At 38.8% G+C, this 19,149-nt stretch overlaps 1 protein-coding gene across 2 annotated transcripts in view; it reads right to left on the reverse strand.

The window, feature by feature from the left end:
- ppfia4 (PTPRF interacting protein alpha 4) overlaps positions 1 to 19,149 on the reverse strand; it is a 642,255-nt gene that overhangs the window by 30,891 nt on the left and 592,215 nt on the right. For both annotated transcript variants that reach the window (XM_059653442.1, XM_048553122.2), the window contains 5 exons: positions 15,433 to 15,447; positions 14,499 to 14,592; positions 11,091 to 11,172; positions 6,388 to 6,588; positions 3,493 to 3,555 (listed from right to left, as the gene is read on the reverse strand). In XM_059653442.1, coding sequence (XP_059509425.1) covers positions 3,493 to 3,555; positions 6,388 to 6,588; positions 11,091 to 11,172; positions 14,499 to 14,592; positions 15,433 to 15,447 — 455 coding nt within the window. The remainder of the gene's footprint in view (positions 1 to 3,492; positions 3,556 to 6,387; positions 6,589 to 11,090; positions 11,173 to 14,498; positions 14,593 to 15,432; positions 15,448 to 19,149) is intronic.

A 19,149-nucleotide genomic window follows, 5' to 3' on the forward strand; every position in this document is an offset into this window, starting at 1 on the left:
CTTCCATTATCTTAAAGTCTCTTACAATCAAAAATAATATCATACAAGGAGACTCACCAAGGTAAGCAGGCTTGGCTAAACATCAATCAGTGATTTGCAGTCACACCAAGCTATAGAAAACGGTTTCACCCTCAATTAGTTAATGGAGCAAAGACATTGGTTATCTCATATACCAAGGGAGTAGGGAAGGACACTCCCAGGGGGTTAATGAGGGGAAATGCAGGTAATCTTGCATAAATTGATTTTCAAAATTGTTTGATAAAACACTGGGTAACAGACTGCTTAGTAAAATTGGAGTCTGAGGGGTTAAAAATAAATTAATACAGGGATGTGATTTCTTCTCTGGAGTTTTCCTGTCACAGAGGTAGTATCCCTGCTTCTGGGCCAGAAGGTGTGGGTTCAAATCCGATTGTCCGAGAGATGTGTCAAAACATTTACAAACATGATTAAAATAACTGTAATTTTGACTGGGAGACGGAAATTAGTGAACAATGACAAGAGTTATTTTAAAGACAGAAGGGAGTGAGCGTGTTTGTGTTCTTTGATACTTGCTTTTCAAAATTTCCTGAATCTAGACTCCTCTGAGAGGACGTGAGCCACGTACTATCCAGAAGTTGTCCCAGATTCTCAAAAATTGAGGATGATAGCCCCAGGATGGAGCCAGCGGGTTAGGAGTGCAGGCTTGATAACATCCAATATCATCCAACATCAACTAAAATTGGGAGCACTGGGATTAGGGTTGAGAATCCCAGAATTATGTCCTGCCAAGCAATTTTAAATGGCTTTCTCATAATCCTGGCCATTAAGTACAAAATCAAGGAAATTAAGCTAAAACAGCAGTGAGGCATCAGCTGAAGTATGTAGCCAATTTGTGCAATGCACGTTAAGAATGATACCTTGGGCTTTACAGGGTGTGCAGAGCAGGTTTACCAGAATGGTATCAGGGATGAGTCTATTCAATGATGCAAAGACTTGAGGGGCCACCCTCCTCAGAGCAAAGGTGGTGAGGGAAGATTTGTTCGACGTGCACAATTTTATGATGTGATCCTACAGATAAGGTGTGAAAACAAGAAATTTTCTGTGGGTATAGAGCAAGTAGCCAAAGGATACAGATACAAGTTATTTGCCTAAATAACTAGAGGCAAATTAAGAAATTGCACAGTGAGTTATGATGACATAGAAACTAGGGTGGTGGAGGGAGATTCAATAATTAATTTAAAAAAGGAAATTTGGTAACAATTTAAAGTGGCTTCCTTCCATATTATAATTTTCTACGGAAGTGACATGAATGATCTTGAGAACGTATGTGGTTTTGCCACATTTACCATCTGTGTTTACACACTAAATTCAGCTCGAAGCAAGAAATATTATTAAAGAGTTGAACTGACTTGCCTGTACGAAAGATATGACAATGTACTCTCTGACAACACTGCTTATTAAGACGTAGCTTTAGGAGGAATTACAGGACGGGTTTCCTTCAGTGCAGACAGCCCTTGTCAAACTTAACTCCCAAAACCAGGCTTATTCTAGCTGTGTGATAAGTACCCCTTGTCAAGCCTCATTAAGTCTATTACAAAGAGTCCCTCACTTGGACTATGTTGTCAGAAGCTTGATTCCGCTAGAATCTCCTCAAAATAGATATTGCTTATGCAGCCTGAATATATTGAAATTATGTGTTAGAGTCTTGACAGTGCATTCTGTGTTGGGCAATGTATCAATTTCCTGTCAGCATTATGTTAAGTGAAGTATCAACCTGTTTATTTCAGGATCACCCACAGGAAAATGTTCCCTTTAATTCCTGTTCCACAAAATTAGTTCAATGGAAATTACTGAGCCTGCAAACAAGTATCATGAATTATATATTACAAGAGCTAAAACTGCTTGCCATCACAATAAAACAAATGGCAATAACAAGTATAAAGTGCTGCACAACAGATGTGTAGAAATCCACCATGGTAAAATGATATACTTACATCCCGTTTAAAACAATAATCTCTTCATTTGAAAACCTGAATAAATCTCTAATTCCACAATTAAATTCCTTCTGACTCATTTACATGTTTTAACTCACAGAATAAAACACTTTCTGTAAGGTGGCTCAGTGATAGTGAACTTACCTCTGCATCAAAAGACCCAGGTTCAAGACCTAACTTTTGCTAAGGCGAGTCACGGCCACACTCAGTGATTAAAAGTAATTTCAAACACTTCCTATTACTCAGTCAATGTTGAAATCAAACACTCCTCAATCAAGAAAAGAATGGGTTCGATGCATTGTCACCATTTTTCCAACTTAGTTCAGCAATGTCGTGAACTCCAAACTCTCTAACGTCAATTCCCAACAAGCAGATGTTTCGTACCTCTCCTGCATAACCAATAATCAACTGTCTGGGAGTTGATGGCCAACTCCAATTGAGAATGTTAAAACCATACCTACATCTGTTGTAGTCCTGGAAGAACACAGCAGGCTAGGCTGCATCAGAAGAGCAGGAAAGCTGATGTTTTGGGTCAGACCCTTTCTTCCTCAGAGTTTTCAGGCCCTTCAGAAAATTTTCTGAAGTGTCCCGATGCAAAACATCAGCTGCCTGGCCCACTGTGTTCCTCCAGCTCCACACTGTGTTATCTCAGACTCCAGCATTGGCAGGTCTTAATATCCTAAAACTGTTGACGGATGAAATTTTTAGCTCATTAATCAAGGATTGATCCTAAATTCTGGAAAATCAATGACAGCTTGGGATGAAATGTCCAAACCATGGTGAAGTGAAATGGCTGCACAATGGGCTGGAACACCAAGTTGCTCTGCCTCCTCTGCAACCTTAGCACAAACTACTAAGCTGATTGAAAACTTTAATGTTGAACTCTTCATGCCTAGTTATTATTCCACTGACGTGGTGAATTTCACTGGGGTTTATGCCAAAAACATCATTATTTTTCCTGTGTTTTTCAGATTATCTCAACATCATTCTGTGATGATACTTGGTCATCTTTGATCTGTTTCACCCATTATTACTCTTGAATCAACAATTATTTACATTCTTTTATTTGTCCCTCTATTCCTGTCAGGTAAGTATCTAGCCTTCACTCACCAATACAAAGAATCGCAAAGTTAGAAGTAGTGTCCTATCATTATCAGACTGATCAGCCAGGTTTTTATTTGCTTTAAAGTCAATTGAATGTCAATGGTCTGTCATCTTTTCACACTCCTAAAAGTCATTCTGTCCCTGAAATTCATTCTGACTTTAGGAGTTCCAATTTCCAGAATACATGACTCAAAATTGCAAAATTAGTTACAGGTTCATTGAAATGAGCAGGTGTTCGTCTCATCTTGAAACAATTAAAAATGCATCGCAGCAGAATACTTGCTCATTGCAGTTAACAAATTTTAACTTAATATTTATAAATAGATAAAAAGAGGAGAGTTTGAAAATATTAATAAATATAATATTAATAAGAAAGTCAACGAAGCACAACAAAGGTGGACAGGGATAGACTAACCGTTTTTGCTGAAGCCGCCATGTTTTCCATTTCCTCATGAGTCACCCAAACATTTCCAGAGGACTATGTGGAAAGCACAAGGACAGTCCAGTATGTAGTGTTTGTGAAGAAAAGTATTACACAAAGGGAAGAAGTGAAGCAAGAGACAGTTTATTAAAAACACACTTTTCATGCATTGTCACTGCCTGAATGAATGCCATAAAACTGTACAGGTAAAGAGTTTCAAAGGCTCACTAACAATTATTCCCTTCAAAATAGATGACCCCACACCTATAAAGTACTTTCCTTCTGCAATGGAGAAGGCAGGGCAGTTTGAGCTGCATTCCTCGACTTGAGGAACACTCTTCTTGATCCATTAGCAGAAGTTGCAAATTCTCAAGCCGGGAGTGGCTCTCTCCTTCTTCCCCCTGAGGACTGCTGCACATCAAGAGAGAATTCTACCCCAACCATCTGGCTAAAAACTTCTAAAAGTAGCTCAAAGAACTTCCAAAAGCAGTTCATAAGGGATAAAGCTTACTGTAGTTTTTATGAATAATCAGGCTGACCCAAGTGTGAAAAACTCATTTTACTATGTTAGTGAACAAGACATTATTGGAGTAATTAAAAGAAAAGGGATTGATTTTTCTGCATTGAAAGAAGGAAGAAAATTAAACATTGGGTTAAGATTTAAAATCAGTAGGCAGTTTCAAGTCAGTGGACGCTTTTTATTTTAACCACAAGATCAATTTTAAACAGCACCATTGTTCTCTGTTAAGCACCGATAACCTACACAAGTTTTGTAATACCAATTGAGAAGCGTTCCTTTGAAAGGTGTCTTTTTCACTGTTATTTATGTCTCCATGCTGGTTCTAGATCAAGTCGGAGCAACAATTCTCTCTTTCTACATTCAGCTTCCACTAACATTTTTGGAAACGCATTGGAAATACGTTTTTCTTTAAAACCATCCACACAAAGCATACATCCCTCCTTTAAATATGGCTGCATTTTCACTCAGTACGTCAAGCTTTAATATCATTTGAGCAAATCAGCAAAAGAAATAACAATTGGCCTTCCCAGTGTTGTTCAGTTGTGGCAGATAAATAGTTCAGAAATTCATCTCCTCTGACCAACACTGAGACAGAGGGCATTCAATTATTTGGCACATCCAACCTTTCAGCCAGATGTCGCCCTTTTGTTAGCGCAATCCCATGTCACATGGCATTCTTGCTTGTGAACTTTTTTTCAGCACTGACAGGCCTAGGGGATGAACATTTCATCACCGTGTCCTTCAAAACTTGCACTGGCAAACAAATCTGTGCAACTGAATGCACTGAAGTTGCAGAGAAGTTTAAAACTGCCCTCTGTTTGCATTCTCCGACTGTGCAATGCAGCTGGATATGCACATTTGGTTTTGATTTTGACACAGTATTAGCTAATCATTGGATCCAGTTGATTAAAAAATTTCAAGTGCTCTTAAATTCAAATATGAATGCGTGCTTACTTTGGCACATTTCTAAATGGTATTAATAAATACAAGGGTATAAAATATTTGAACATATACTTCACTAAAATATTTCAAATATACAAGTTCAAGAAAGTCACTCACCACAACCATATATGCAATTAATAATTATCTTATAATTACAGACATGCTTCTGAGTTAGAGTGCTTGGTGATCAATAGAGAGACACAGGGTTGGATTTGTAGAGTCAAAGCGACTCCACAGATCTTTAAAAATGGTGGGCAGGAACATGAGCACATGAGCGAGATCTACATTAGATTGTTAGGTATTTTTCATATTCATATTGCATGGAAGTCCCTCCACGGGTGATACTGGATGACTGACTATGAAGGTGGTTTGGAGTAGTAAGAGCCATGAGAATTGAGTTAGCTTGAAGATCGTGGGCATTGGTGAGGGTGAGGGCTACAGAAACTAAGATGAAGTGGGGTAAAATGCAAGAATACCAAAGGACTGTCTAACCAGTCTGTTTCTCACAATCTGCTTTCAGGTTTGGCAGCCCAGACTCTATCCTGTTCTTGCCTTACTGAAGTGAAAAGTTAGACATCTGGGGCCATTTAAATAAAGTTAGCCAGCCAAGTCAAGTAAGTTGTCTACTTAGGCTACCTGCCTTGGTAAGCCAATTGTGTGTGTCAATTAAAACTGCCTAAAATTATTAATATATTAATTTCACAATGCATGAGACTCACTTGCAATCTCAGTAACAATTGTAACAGTTCAATTGTGGCAGATAAATAGTTCAGAAATTCATCTCCTCTGACCAACACTGAGAGAGAGGGCATTCAATTATTTGGCACATCCATTCATCCATCCATAAAGTTCGCCACTGAATTATTTGGAATGTATGAGAAATTCCACTCATTTACAAATATGACACGATGTTGAAATGATGATGATCTAACACCAAGAGTGTGAGCTATCATAGTGTGTCATTTACATTTAACTTAACATTATCAATAACATCATTTTTTTCAGTGCAAGTATTGTTATTCGTCACTGTTGTGTATATATTGTGAAAACAGGGCAGGTCACCATAACTATCTCCACATTCACAGAGCACTCCAATCTCATCAAGTCAATGCCCAATTATCTGGAAGTAATTCCAAAAAGGACTACTAAAGTAGAAGTTTAATGAAAGTGATCAGAACGCTGTGGAGTCAGCTTTGCAATGCACATTGGTACAAAATTATCTGCCAACTACTGCACACACCAATGTTGGGAAACTTAAAGTGATTACAACACCCTAATGTTGCTCTGCCTCCCAATGCCGACATAGAATATTTCTGATAAGAATTCATATTTCCTACTGTCTACTCAGATAGGATTACTTGACCTGATTCACCATATTTATAACCTTTCCAAATATTTTTAAAACACAAAGGATGCCAAGAACCTACCGTTCTTGATGTGGGTGGTGCTGATGGACTTGTCAGTGACACCATCTCCTGTATTGCCAGTCGGAGTTTCAATCGATGAAGGGGATTGCTGATTCCTATCTCCCTCTGTATCTCTGTGTCAGACAAGGCAGACATGATAGCTCCACTCTTCACGTTGGCTCGACAGGCAGCTACGTACCAGGCTGGCATCCCCACCCACAGCTGTTTAATGTCACAGCAAACATGGAAAATTGACATTATTTTATGGCTTTATACAGTGGAAGCCTCTACTTCTTAAACGACATGTGACATATTTTGTTGCAATCCAACTGCAAAGAAATTTTAAATTACTATTACTATTTCAGCAAGAGAATAGACAAGACTTCAGTGATAATGATTATTTTAAACCTACATAGCCTGAACTTGGGCAGAGAGGGCATCACATCCTTCAAGATGTGTTCCCCAGCCATTCTGTTCTGTTGATTTTGGGTTCATCTAGCTTACAAATGGCACAAAAGGCAAGCAAGCTAGCTTCGCATATTGGAAAATTACCAGTTTTTGTCTACTTCAGAGGAAACTGACTTATCTGACTCATAAAAATGTTTTCCAAAGATTGTGTTTGTTTTCTTATTAACACTCCAACCTAAGCAATAACAAATCATGTGAATACATGACTTGCATGTCTGTCAAAAATAGTTTCCCTGTCTATCCTATCTATGCAAATTAAAAGATGAAGCAAATACTGGAAACTTGATCGTTCTTACATCTAAAATAGGCTGTTTGAGCCCCAAGAGTGCCAAGTTAATAAAATGAAGCATTTGTTGCAGTGGAAAAACAAAACAAAATTCAAAACAACGCAAGAGTACATTTACAAGAGATAATGGGAATTGCCAATGTTGAAGAATGTTTCCACACTGTAGGGAATCTAATCTAAGATAACAAGGTGTAGAGCTGGATGAACACAGCAGGCCAAGCAGCATCAGAGGAGCAAGAAAGCTGACATTTCGAGTCTAGGCCCTTCTTCAGAAAATATTTCTGAACATTTACACTTAGAAGGCATCTTTGCGAGAGAGCCATATTTCAGTGGTAATTTTACATCAGATTAGATGGGGAAGGAGGGAACTGTAAGGACATTTTTAAAGGGACACAGGAATTGGGAGGCCTGGATTTTCTGATGGTTTTTGACGCGTGGATGGGAGTTGTGCATGAAGACTTTGTAGAATCCCTAATATAGCACGCTTCAAAGGAACTGCCTGTGACACTGAAGATTGCAGTTGACAATTTCTGTAGGCCTCCAAAAGTATGCATTCAAATTCTCCAGTTTACACAGATACTTTTGGAGGGTCCTGCGGCAGTTAAGTAAATAGTTACTTGGGAAAGCTTAGGCTGTTAAATAATTAGTCTAATTCTTGGGTAACTATTCAACTGACCTAAAACTTACTTAACACAGCCCAACTTCATCTCCCCAGTCGTCTCGAACATTTTACATCTAGATCTGACATGACTCCCAAAACTCTCTGTCAGACCCTAACCTGCATTAAACACTCCGTTACTTACTTGGGTTCCTTGACACATTTTGTTTGTACCCTGGCATATGACCCTCTAAGCACTCTCCCACCTCACCTGACACTTAAGCTGCCTGGCACCCTAACTTTACACTTCCCTTATTTCCTTACCCTTTCACAGAAACTGTCAAAATGGCTGTCTATGACATCAAACTTTGAAATCACAGTCTACTGGCTGCTGACAAAATAGTTTACTTTTCCCATGCACTAAGTGGGAGCTGTCAGATTGAAAGAGCAGCTCTGCTTTTATAAATGAAGCCTAATTTGAAATCTTCCATTAGAAATGTGGAGTTCTTTCATTTTGTCAAAAAGGAGTGGGTCCATAATCAGCGCCAATTGACAATTCTTGGAAAATGCAGCCCATAGATGATTTCCAGAGTTATGGGAAGAAGTGAAAAAGGCACAGCCAAAGTGAGGATACAATAAAGTAGGAATCAGAAAGTTGGAGAGTTTGGGGGGCAGGAGGGGTGCTGCAGTTTGAAGAATTAGTGAGAAGAGAGGATTTTTTTTTCCAATTTGGATTTTTTTTTAATTTTAGGCATTGGAAATCAAAGAGAATGAAGGCAATAAATGTGCAGGGCTTTGTGCTGGATTGAGTGCCACCAGCAGAGTTTATTATGATCTATAAATGTAAAGGGAGTGTAAGATGGAAGAACCACAGAATTGAGACTGTAAGTGATGATATCCTGCAGATGGTTTTCCTGCTGAATAGGCTGGGATGGAATGGCCACGAATGAAGTTAAAGTGGTGGTCTTTCTGTTTGAAAGGATATAGAGTCAGAAAATGTGTGTGGTATCAAGTGGATTGTGAAGTTTGTGATAATCACTGGGGATGGGTTAGATTAGCAAAGCTTGGAGCCCATGAAGGGGGCCAAAAGTGGTTACTTTGGTTTTCCCAATATTTAGCTGGGGTGCAGTGGATGGAATTCTATAATTTTAATGCTGGGTGTGTGGATGGAATTTAAGACTTCTGTAATTGAACAATCATTCTAATAGTACAGATGCAGAAAACAGAACTGGGTCACACACTCATGTATAAGTGGAAGCTGATCCAATATTTGCAAGTGATGAAACACCAGGAGGAAGATGAGACATCAAAGGTAGATGCTTGGAGAAGTGAATGAAGGTGGGAAGAGTAGGTATTTCTAGAGGATCCATCTGTAATTACTTCATTGGGAAGAGAAATATTAATGACCTGCAAATTATTGTATGGTTGTATAAAATTTAAATATTGCTAAAAGCAGACATATTGTCAAATCTTTCATTTTATTAACAACAGGTCTGCAATTAAAGAAACCAAACTTAGAAAGAGAACAACCGTTTGTACTGTATGGGATTAGAATACAATTGTTTGGATATGTTTGGAATGGAGATGCAGGAGGACTATTAACTATCAATCTCAGTTGAGTAAATTCAAACCAGGCAGGCGGATTGTGATTGGTCAGGATATTGCCATAGGGAATGCAGCATGGATTGGCATTCTCCACAACTCTCTCTTCTATAGAAAAGGCATAACATGAAAAGTTCACTAGGAAAGGTATAATGTGAATAATGCCAATGACGCTCAACCAGCCTGTGCTTGCAATCATAGATGCGATTCTGTTAATTGGTCATCATTTACTAAATAACCCCAAGTATGCTAAGAATTACACTGGGAACCAATTTAAGATGATCAGTTGGGTTATCGATGTGATTACTTTGCATGTGATCAATGTTACATACACATACATCACACACAAATCCAATTCCTTGTGGGTAAAATGATTTTTTCCATGCATCTCATCCTTTCTTTGAGGAAACGGTTGTATAATTAATCTGATATAGCAAGATGTAGAGCTGGATGAACACAGCAGGCCAAGCAGCATTATAGGAGCAGGAAAGCTGACATTTTGGGCCTGGATCTTTCTTCAGAAATGTCAGCTTTCCTGCTCCTCTGATGCTGCTTGGCCTGCTGAGTTCATCGAGCTCTACACCTTATTATCTCAGATTCTCCAGCATCTACAGTTCCTACTATCTCTGTATAATTAACCTGTTCTGTTGCATTCCTGATGGAAATACCTTGATCAGTCTCAGACCACCTGCCTGGTCTGTGTTCAGTCAGCTAAAGTTGACAGTCAACACTTCAAGCTACATCTCCATGGCAACCCATCAGCAGCTTCTTCCCATGCTGCATAAATTGTTACTCCCTTTCTGAGATGACTTCTTGCATCCTGTTGCATGTTTGGTGGATCTAGCCATGACCAACCAATAATTGGGTTGCTCCCAACAATTCTGCTTTCTACACTTTTAAATCAATGAATATTAACAAAATTAAACGGCCCTGAGTGGGCACTGTAACATGAAAGAGAAAAGTTAACAGAAATTTATCAAAATATCATCATCAGAATCATAGAATAAAATCACAGAATCCTGACAGTAATTAGAGCTGGCAGTGCACACAATCCTCCCTTCTGGTCTTCCACATCTTGTAAATCAATTCTTCTTTATTCTCTTTTGAAACAGAGCAATAATTGGGTATTGACAACTCCCGGTGGGAAATCTTTCTTTCTGTTTCGGGTAAGGGCTTATTCAGTTAAAAATAGGAGAAGATAAAGACTGATGAATCTTAATGACAAGAGTATTTTGTCTTAATAGGTTTTTGGCACAGGTAAAAGTAACATTGGCTAGTTTGACATACTAACGAAGATTATCAGAAGGCAATGATGACACACTTGCCTCCTTGAGCTGGACTTCAATTTAACTGACTGAAGTCTAAGACATGAAAAATAAGGCAGAGCTTAATGCTGTCTCAAACATTAACCCTTTCAGAACATATCTAGATGGGCACATAATGAAAGGTTTTAACTTCATCTCCCTGTTTAGGGTTGTTTAATATTCCCACAGAGGTTTAGGCAATATTAGATTTTTTTTCCTTTCTCTTGGCATCTTTGATTAAATGTAATTTCTAGGTTTTTGGTCACAGTCTTACCTGGAACGTGTAGTCCGAGAACTAACAGTGCATTTGTAATTCAGAAAATTGCACCAGAATAACTGAATTTCAGTTGAGGAAAACTTTGGTTAAGAATTGGGCAATAAATATAAGTGCAGCAATATGTCTGTGTTCTCAATCATTATGATCAGATTGTCATAATTCCATGGATGCAACTCTGTAGGCATTTACCTCTAACCATGATACTACTGTTGGTCCATCCCATTGTGCAAATGGCATACCCTTTCTCCGAGCATCCTCCAGCAGTTCATGCCTAGAAATCAATTATATTTTAAATTAGTTCATTGTGTCCCTTGTTTAATTACTTGCTGACTATCACATGCTGGATTCAATATAGGTTAGAACTCTCTGAGGGACGTGCAAGATAACATAAGAACACAAGAAACAGGAGCAGGAGTAGACTATCCAGCTCCTCATGTCTACCTTGAAATCATGGTCATGACTACTCTTCTACCCCAACATCATTTTCTGGTATAGTCCCCACAGCCCTTGATGTTTACCACGTGTAGAAATCATTTGACCTTGGCTTCAAGCATAATCAGCAAATGAACCACCAAAGCCCTCAGGAACAGAGAATGCCATTTGCTGGCCACTAAGCGAAAAAATTCCTCCATGTTTCAGTCTTAAATGGCTTTCTCTTATTCTGAGATTATTTCCCTAGTTCTCTCTGGCAAGTATATATTACTGTAGATAAGATGGCCGAAGCAGCACGTAATAGGCTTGGTGTGGTCTCATCAGGGCTGCATATAATTCTCGGATGACATTTTTACTCTGATACACAAATCCTCTTGTAATATAAGTTAACATACTATAATAATCTAGATTTTACTCTAATAGCAATGGTGAAGCTGTAATGTTCTCCACTACTATAGGAACACAACTTCTGGCATTCACATATGTATGATTAAAGGCAGGATTTGCTGTCTGATTCTCCACTGGGCACACCGGCACTGTCCTCATTGATATTTCAGATTTGAAAAGATTGCCATGGTCTGAAATACACATAAATTTAACACTAAAAATGGATCAGAAAAATTACTGATGTATTCAGGAGTTAATGATGGCATGTAAAGTGATGATTGGTGCACCACCTCTCTGGCCCCTGAAAATATAACTGTTGATTCTCTTCTTCTCCGAAGAAGACTAATGCTGCAGAAGCCTATAAAAAATAATATTCTGTGTCCCATACCTCTCTCCCTCGTTCCAGTCTATATTTCCTCATTTTTATTTCACGCTTTTGAAGTCTTTTAAATCTTGCTCATACCTTCTGCTCTATACTTACTCAGTGAGGGTCCTTCAATGTGATTGGTTGAAAAGCTGTGCTTACTTGGGTTGCTCACAGACACCATAGATCATCTCAAAGGCACCACACAGTAAAAGACGTTCATTCACACAAAGTCTGAACTCAAAAGCTAGTTGATATTTTGTGGACAGTGTGTTGAATGCAGAGTGTTAGTGCTTCACAGTTGAACCAAAATTTGAACTATGAATGATAACTACTGTCGAGGACAAAATAATCAGTTTAGTTTTTTGTGCTATCCTTCTAGAAGTCAGGAAACTCAATTTTGTTCAACACAGATTGTCTCTTTACCCTTCATTCCATCTTATGTTTTGAGTCATAAACATATCACTCCATTGAGCCCTGTTGCAAAGCATTACCATGAACGCAGAGCACAGCAACTGTTTGGTCTGTCACAGACATAAAAGGCAAAATAAGTATGGTGCTCCAGTTGATAAATAACTGGTCACTTTTCTAGAACAACATTGACAAGTTCCAACTTAGTTTCAATATTCCTTACTGAGTTCATGATTTAATCATTAACTCTAATTAAGGATATGTGAAGCTAAAAATATGAAATGCAATCATTTACTGAATCTACAAGGAATTTTGTAAATTAACAAGACCATATGTTGATTTAGTTTGGTGTTTTCCTCAAATACACATCAGCACTATAAACAAATAAAAAAATTGCAACCATCTTTTGTTTCGCTTATTGCAAAGAAGAATCATAGTTATGACAGAAATTTAAGAATTAAGCACAGCAAGCTAAAACATTCCAATGGAATGGAGTGTGGAGATAAAACTATGTTCTTAAAAAATGAAGTAAAAATCCAGAATTTTATTTGAATCCATCACTGGTGTGTACGATAAGAAATTAACAATTCATCGGTGTCAACAAATATCAGAGGCAGTGCTTCTCTCAAGTTGTTTTTTGTGTGTAAATAGAATCCAAGCAACGTGGAGTCAGGTTTTGGCAGCCTGCTTAGTACTGCAAGTGCAGGATTTAACATTTGAGGAGTTTTCAGGAGTGTGATTCTGTCAGTCTTGCACTATCACTTAGGCCAAACAATTCAATTATCTTCTCTTGCTTGAAAAGGCACATTCTTTTGAAAAGAAAGTTTTTTTTTAGATTAGGATAGTGCAAAATATCAACACCGTAATCTGAAAACTGATATCCTCGAATCAAAACTCAAGCAATTGTTAAAAGGCTTTGAGGACAGGTGGTAATTCTGTAACTAACCACAATCAAAAATTAGGCAAATGAGAATGGTTTAGTTTGGGAAATCTGGTTGGCATGGGCGCATTGGACCAAATTATCTGTTTCTGTATTGTATGATAAGACAGAGGTTTAATTTTCAAGATGCACTGAACTTGATCGGAGAAACTGCCAATCAGCACGCTATCAATACTTTTTAACAAAACTGCTACAATTAGAGGTCATGAAGCAGGATGAAAAATGCATCAATGCAAATGCATTCTGAACATTGTTTATGCAGAGCTGTTTATCAGTAGATGAATTGGATGAATTGGATGAATGAATGAAGGAAGGAATGAAGGAGTAAAGAAAATGATTACATCAGCATAGATTCTGCTAGTTGGTATCGACAAACAACACCGATTCAAAATCTAGAAAAATGGTGACTGCAAAAGAGCTAATGCTTATGGTTGAAATGGAACACATTTGGGGTAGCATTGTGGTTCAGTGATTAGCACTGCTGCCTAACAGTGCCAGGGACCTGGGTTTAATTTCAGCCTCAGGGTCTGTCTGTGTGGAGATTCTCCCTGTGTCTGCGTGGGTTTCTTGCTGGTGGTCCGGTTTCCTCCCACAGTCCAAAGATATGCAGGCTAGGTGGATTGATCATGGTCTATTGCTCAAAGTGCTCAGGGATGTGCAGGCTAGGTGGATTAGCCATGAGAAATGCAGAGTTACAGGGATAGGGTGGGTCTGGGTGGTACCTTTTTGGTGTGTCAGAGTGGATTCAATGGGTCGAATGGCTTGTTTCTACATTGTAGGGATGATATAATTCTGTTCACCTATCACGAACATCAGCATCTACCAAAAGCTATTCAATTTTTATTTCACAAAGCTGCCTCCGTGGCCACTTAATAAACCACATACCAGGCCACACTGGCAGAATTAAGAACATTTCTGATAGGGTGGATCAAAAGGAGGAAGAACCTGTGCAAGAGTAGGTTCATGAGACTTCTGTTGGAATAAAAAATGATTTGTATTCAATTCACATTGAAAACAATCACATGATAAGGATTTGTGCACTTTAAAATGGCTTAATACTTACTTTTTCTTTAACCTTCGGTCCCTCTCTGCTTGTGTTCCAAGTTTGCTCAGAGTAAGGGAATCCTGCATGCCCATTTCTGTATCCAATAAGCCACCTAGTTAACAATACAGGAATACTGAGAAAAACAGTGATATTATTCTCCTGTTAATCCAAACTCCAAAAATTTAAAAAATATCCTGTATCTACTGATGGAATAGAGAACAAAGATCTCACTGCAACTGTACAAATGAAACTACAAAAGTAACAGAACTCAGTGGTAGAAGATGTTGGTGTATCTATACCTCATTGATATGATGGTGTTTCACACTCACAACTGTCAACGTGGCCCATGTTCTATCGCTGCCAAATGGTGCACTATGCTGAATGAAGGTGAAAAATGAAGATAATATGTAAGGGCCAATGCCTTCTTACATTTCTCCTAGAAGATTTGGTGAGGAGTGGTAACAGGAAGGCTGCTTTCCTTAATATTTAAATAGACAGCGTGAAAAGCGGTAGGAGTGTGACTGAATGATTGAATGAGAGAAAGAGAGAGACTTAGAAATAGAGGGCCGACAAAAGAGTGAAGCTTAACTTTCCTACAGTCCAAACAAAGCAAGAAAAACTAAACAGTTCTTGTCCAATGATCTGAAAAAGTGTCACCAGAAAATTTTCTGAGTAAAACTGACCCCTTTAGGTCTCGTTAGTTCTTCTCAGCACCCTCATTCTAATTGTCAAAACAAAGGTTTTAATAGCAGCAGCAAAAGATATGTTAGATTCTTGCAGTATCCTATTACATCTCCATAAATCTTTGCTAAAAATCTTAAAAAGGTATCATTTAACAGATTATATCCACATCTCTCCCTTTCAAGCTCAAGCGCAGACCACATCATTTAAATTGTTAACAACAGAAAATGATGAATGCACTAAACAGATCATTAATCTTGTTACTACTTACCAAAGTATCCATATCCTATGATGAGAGACAGAAAGAAAACAATATGTAGGATTACTCATGTGTAAAATTAACAGCTTAATTCCGAAATGCTTGTTTAAATAATACACAATTTAATTCTTGATGTAGAAGTGCAATCAAAGCTCAGCGTGATTATTACATATTATTAATGGTGTACCACTCCATTCTAAGATGGTTTATTAGTGTATGTATGTATACACCTGCATAATTTACAATGGAGTATACCAAATAATAGTCAAAAGTTTCTGCTCCCTAACATAGCAAAGCAAAAACCAATACTTACTGCAGATCACTATTGTAGCTGAAATCAGTTAACTCAACATAAATAGAATACAACTACAGATCTCTCTCTCCTACATTGCTGAAAAATACAATGAAAGATTGCCAGCACAGCAGCTTAGCAAAAAGAGGTATCGAGTCACAGAGCTTGAGAGATGTACAGCAAGGAAATAGACTCTCTGATCCAACTGCTGACTTGATATCCTAAATTAATCCAGTCCCATTTGCTAGCATTTGTTCCATATCCCTCTAAACCCTTCTTTTTCATATACCCATGCAGATGCCTTTTAAATGTAATTATACCACCCTCCACCACCTCCTCTGGCAGCTCATTCCACACATGCCCCACACTCTGCATGAAAAAGTTGCCCCATGTCCCCTTTAAATCGTTCCCCTCTCATTTTAAACCTATACATTCCAGTTTTGGATTCCCCTACCCTGGGGAAAAGACTTTGACCCTATCCATAGATAGGCACAGGATTGGAAAGTGCTCTGAGCAAAAATTTATTGAGGTCAACTGAACATTTCAAAACTGAGACTGATGGACTTTTGCCAGATAAAGCTATATGATGGAAATTCAAATTCTTAGGATTACAAGAGGCTGCAAGGACATATGACCAGGCTACAAGTAGGAAACAGAACAGGAAAGCAGAATATTGTTGTAGAGACATTAAACGTCTAAGTACTGATGTCCAGAAAGATTTATACAAGGACCACAAAATTAGTACACAGGCACAGCAAACAATTGGGAAGACAAGTAGCATGTTGGCCTTTATTGAAATGAAATATGCAGTACAAGGATACAGAAATGTATCCACACTAGTAAAGGGCTTTGGTAAGATCACAACCGAAATAGCGTGAAAAGATTTGGTCTCTTGTCTAAGAAGGATGTACTTTGGAGGCAGTATAATAATTTTTCACTAGATCGATCCCTGGAGTGAGAAGAAGGGTTGTCCTCTGATGATAGACTGAAATATGTGGGCCTGGCTAGAGGATTTGAGTTCTGAAGAAGGGTAACTGGACCCGAAATGTTAACTTTAATTTCTTTCCACAGGCGCTGCTAGACTTCCTGAGCTTCTGCTAGAGAATACACAGTATCATGGTGAAGTTTGATCATTTCGGGCTGAAGAGGTGGTGAAATTTCTTCATGAGATGGTTGTGAATCTTTGAAATTGCCTACTCAAAGGTTGTGGACACTTGCACATATCTCATAATTTTACATCTCACAAAATGAAAGGATATCAGGAATGGCAGGTAGGTGGAGCTGAAGGAAAAGATCAGCCATGGGAATACTGAATGGCACAGCTGACTTGAGATGCCATACAATTCTATTATTTTTCTGTTCCTAATGTTCTTAGGCACTAAGGAGACTCAAAGCATTGAATTGAGTCCTCCTGTTCCTCTGTTACAGTACAGACATATATTCAGTGCTCCGTGCAATCTGTTAGCAAGTTATGTCATTGTCACAACTAACTCATTGCAATAACCAATACATCTTGGTAAACATGCCAGATTGCATGTTGGCAATTCTACTTAAACATGATAGAGGTAGATATTTACTGCACCACCTCCAAATTGTGGGGGCCAGCAGTTTTAATGGTGACTGACGCTCTACCCTAACCAATGAGAGTTCAACAAATAACCCCAATCAGCTGGTCCAGAAGCTGACCAGAAAACGTTGAGATAAAACACAGGCAAAAGTAATGTTTGCATGTCTTGGGGAAATCACATGCAAACATCCAGGGGAACCACTGACAAATCAGTGAATCATGTCATCGTGAAACACATTCCTCAACATTGAGGTCCAATCTTGTTAGACGTTGCCAGCCAATCAATATCTATCAGCTTCTGGGTTCTGGAGAACATTACTGGTGGCCTGGTTTTCAGGGCATCAACAGTGGAAAAAAAATCTTTTATTTCTAGGCCTCATGGATAGGAGTTTTAGGGAGAGGAGGATCAGGGTGCACAGAGGGGAGGTGGCTATTAATGGCCACCCATGGGATCTATGCTGGTTCTCAATGGGTCAAATTTTGGGGTAAATAGAGGAAAGTCACAATTTGACAGGTAGGTTGGAAAACTAGCCATAATTCTTTACTGCCAGGCCAGCAGGTAATTAGTCATTAATTGACCACTTACAGGCTTTAAATGCTAATGAATCAACATGGTCCTCAGTGGCCCTTCTTGCCAGCACTTAACCACTGAGGAGACAAGAAAGGGGCAAATATCTCTCTAGGGCCAGTTCATTCAATTATCTGCCTTTTCCACCATCTTCCTCGCTATCTCCAGGGAGGGGGAAATTTTGTCCAAGTAGCCCAGGGAAGGAGCACATTTAAACAGCTCCAAATTACAAAACTGAACGGGTAGGTTCCAAACCATGGCAGACTAGTTAACAGTTTACACAGTGAATAAGGAACTGCACTCTTAAAAGGGAAGTGAATTTAGCGGCTGTCGTTTCATTTTAGTGAAGTAAAAATAAGAATTTTTTGAAAGTGTCTTATATTTATAACCACAAAATCTTAAAAGTAAAATTCAGAATTTCTTTAAGCAAAAGGCAATGGAAAAGAGGAGAGTCAAACGAAGTATAGTGCCTAGCGTCCACTTCCCTCATTCAAATACAAGTCAAAGTTTGTTTCTCTGGCAGCTGAGAACAGATCTACTCACACAGAAGTGTCACACACACCATGAAAAGCAAAGGCTATGACCAAGAACAGCATAACACGAGAAAGGGTAAAAGGTCACAGTTGTGAAATTTTAACATTTAGACCAACAACACCTTACACCCACCCATCCAATAAAGTATTCCATCAAATTGCTCAGCTTGCCCACTGTTCCCAATCACAGATGCCTTGACTATACTTCACTATTAGTTTCAGGATGAGCAAAACTAATTTACTTGCTATAAATATAGTCTTCAGCGAATTCATTCAAAGCGAGTGGGTGTCATTGGCTAGGTCAATATTTATTGCCCCTCTGTAACTGCCCTGGAGAAAGGGGTGGTTAGCTATGTTCTTGAACCATTGAAGTTCTTGGGGTATAATGACACACACCGTACTGTTAGGAAGGCACTTCCAGGACTTTAACCCAGCTACACTGCAGAGGCAGCAATATAGTTCCAAGTCAGGATGGTATGTGACTTGGTGAGGAACTTGCAGCTGGTGGTGTTCCCATGCATCTGCTCTATAGTTCCTCTAGACGGTATCCTGTGCAGATTTTGAAGGTTGCAGGTGTTTTTGGAGGAATCACGGTGAGTTGCTGTAGTGCATCATATAGATGGCATACACTGCTGCCACTGCACATCAGTAGTGAAGGGAATGGAGGTTGAAGGTGCTGGATGAGGTGCCAATCAAGCGATTGCTTTGACATGGATGGTATCAGACTTGAGTGTTATTGCAGTTGCATGCATCCAATAAACAGCATTGC

Source organism: Stegostoma tigrinum, chromosome 21 (genome assembly GCF_030684315.1).
Source record: "Stegostoma tigrinum isolate sSteTig4 chromosome 21, sSteTig4.hap1, whole genome shotgun sequence".
NCBI classification, from domain to species: Eukaryota; Metazoa; Chordata; class Chondrichthyes; order Orectolobiformes; family Stegostomatidae; genus Stegostoma; species Stegostoma tigrinum.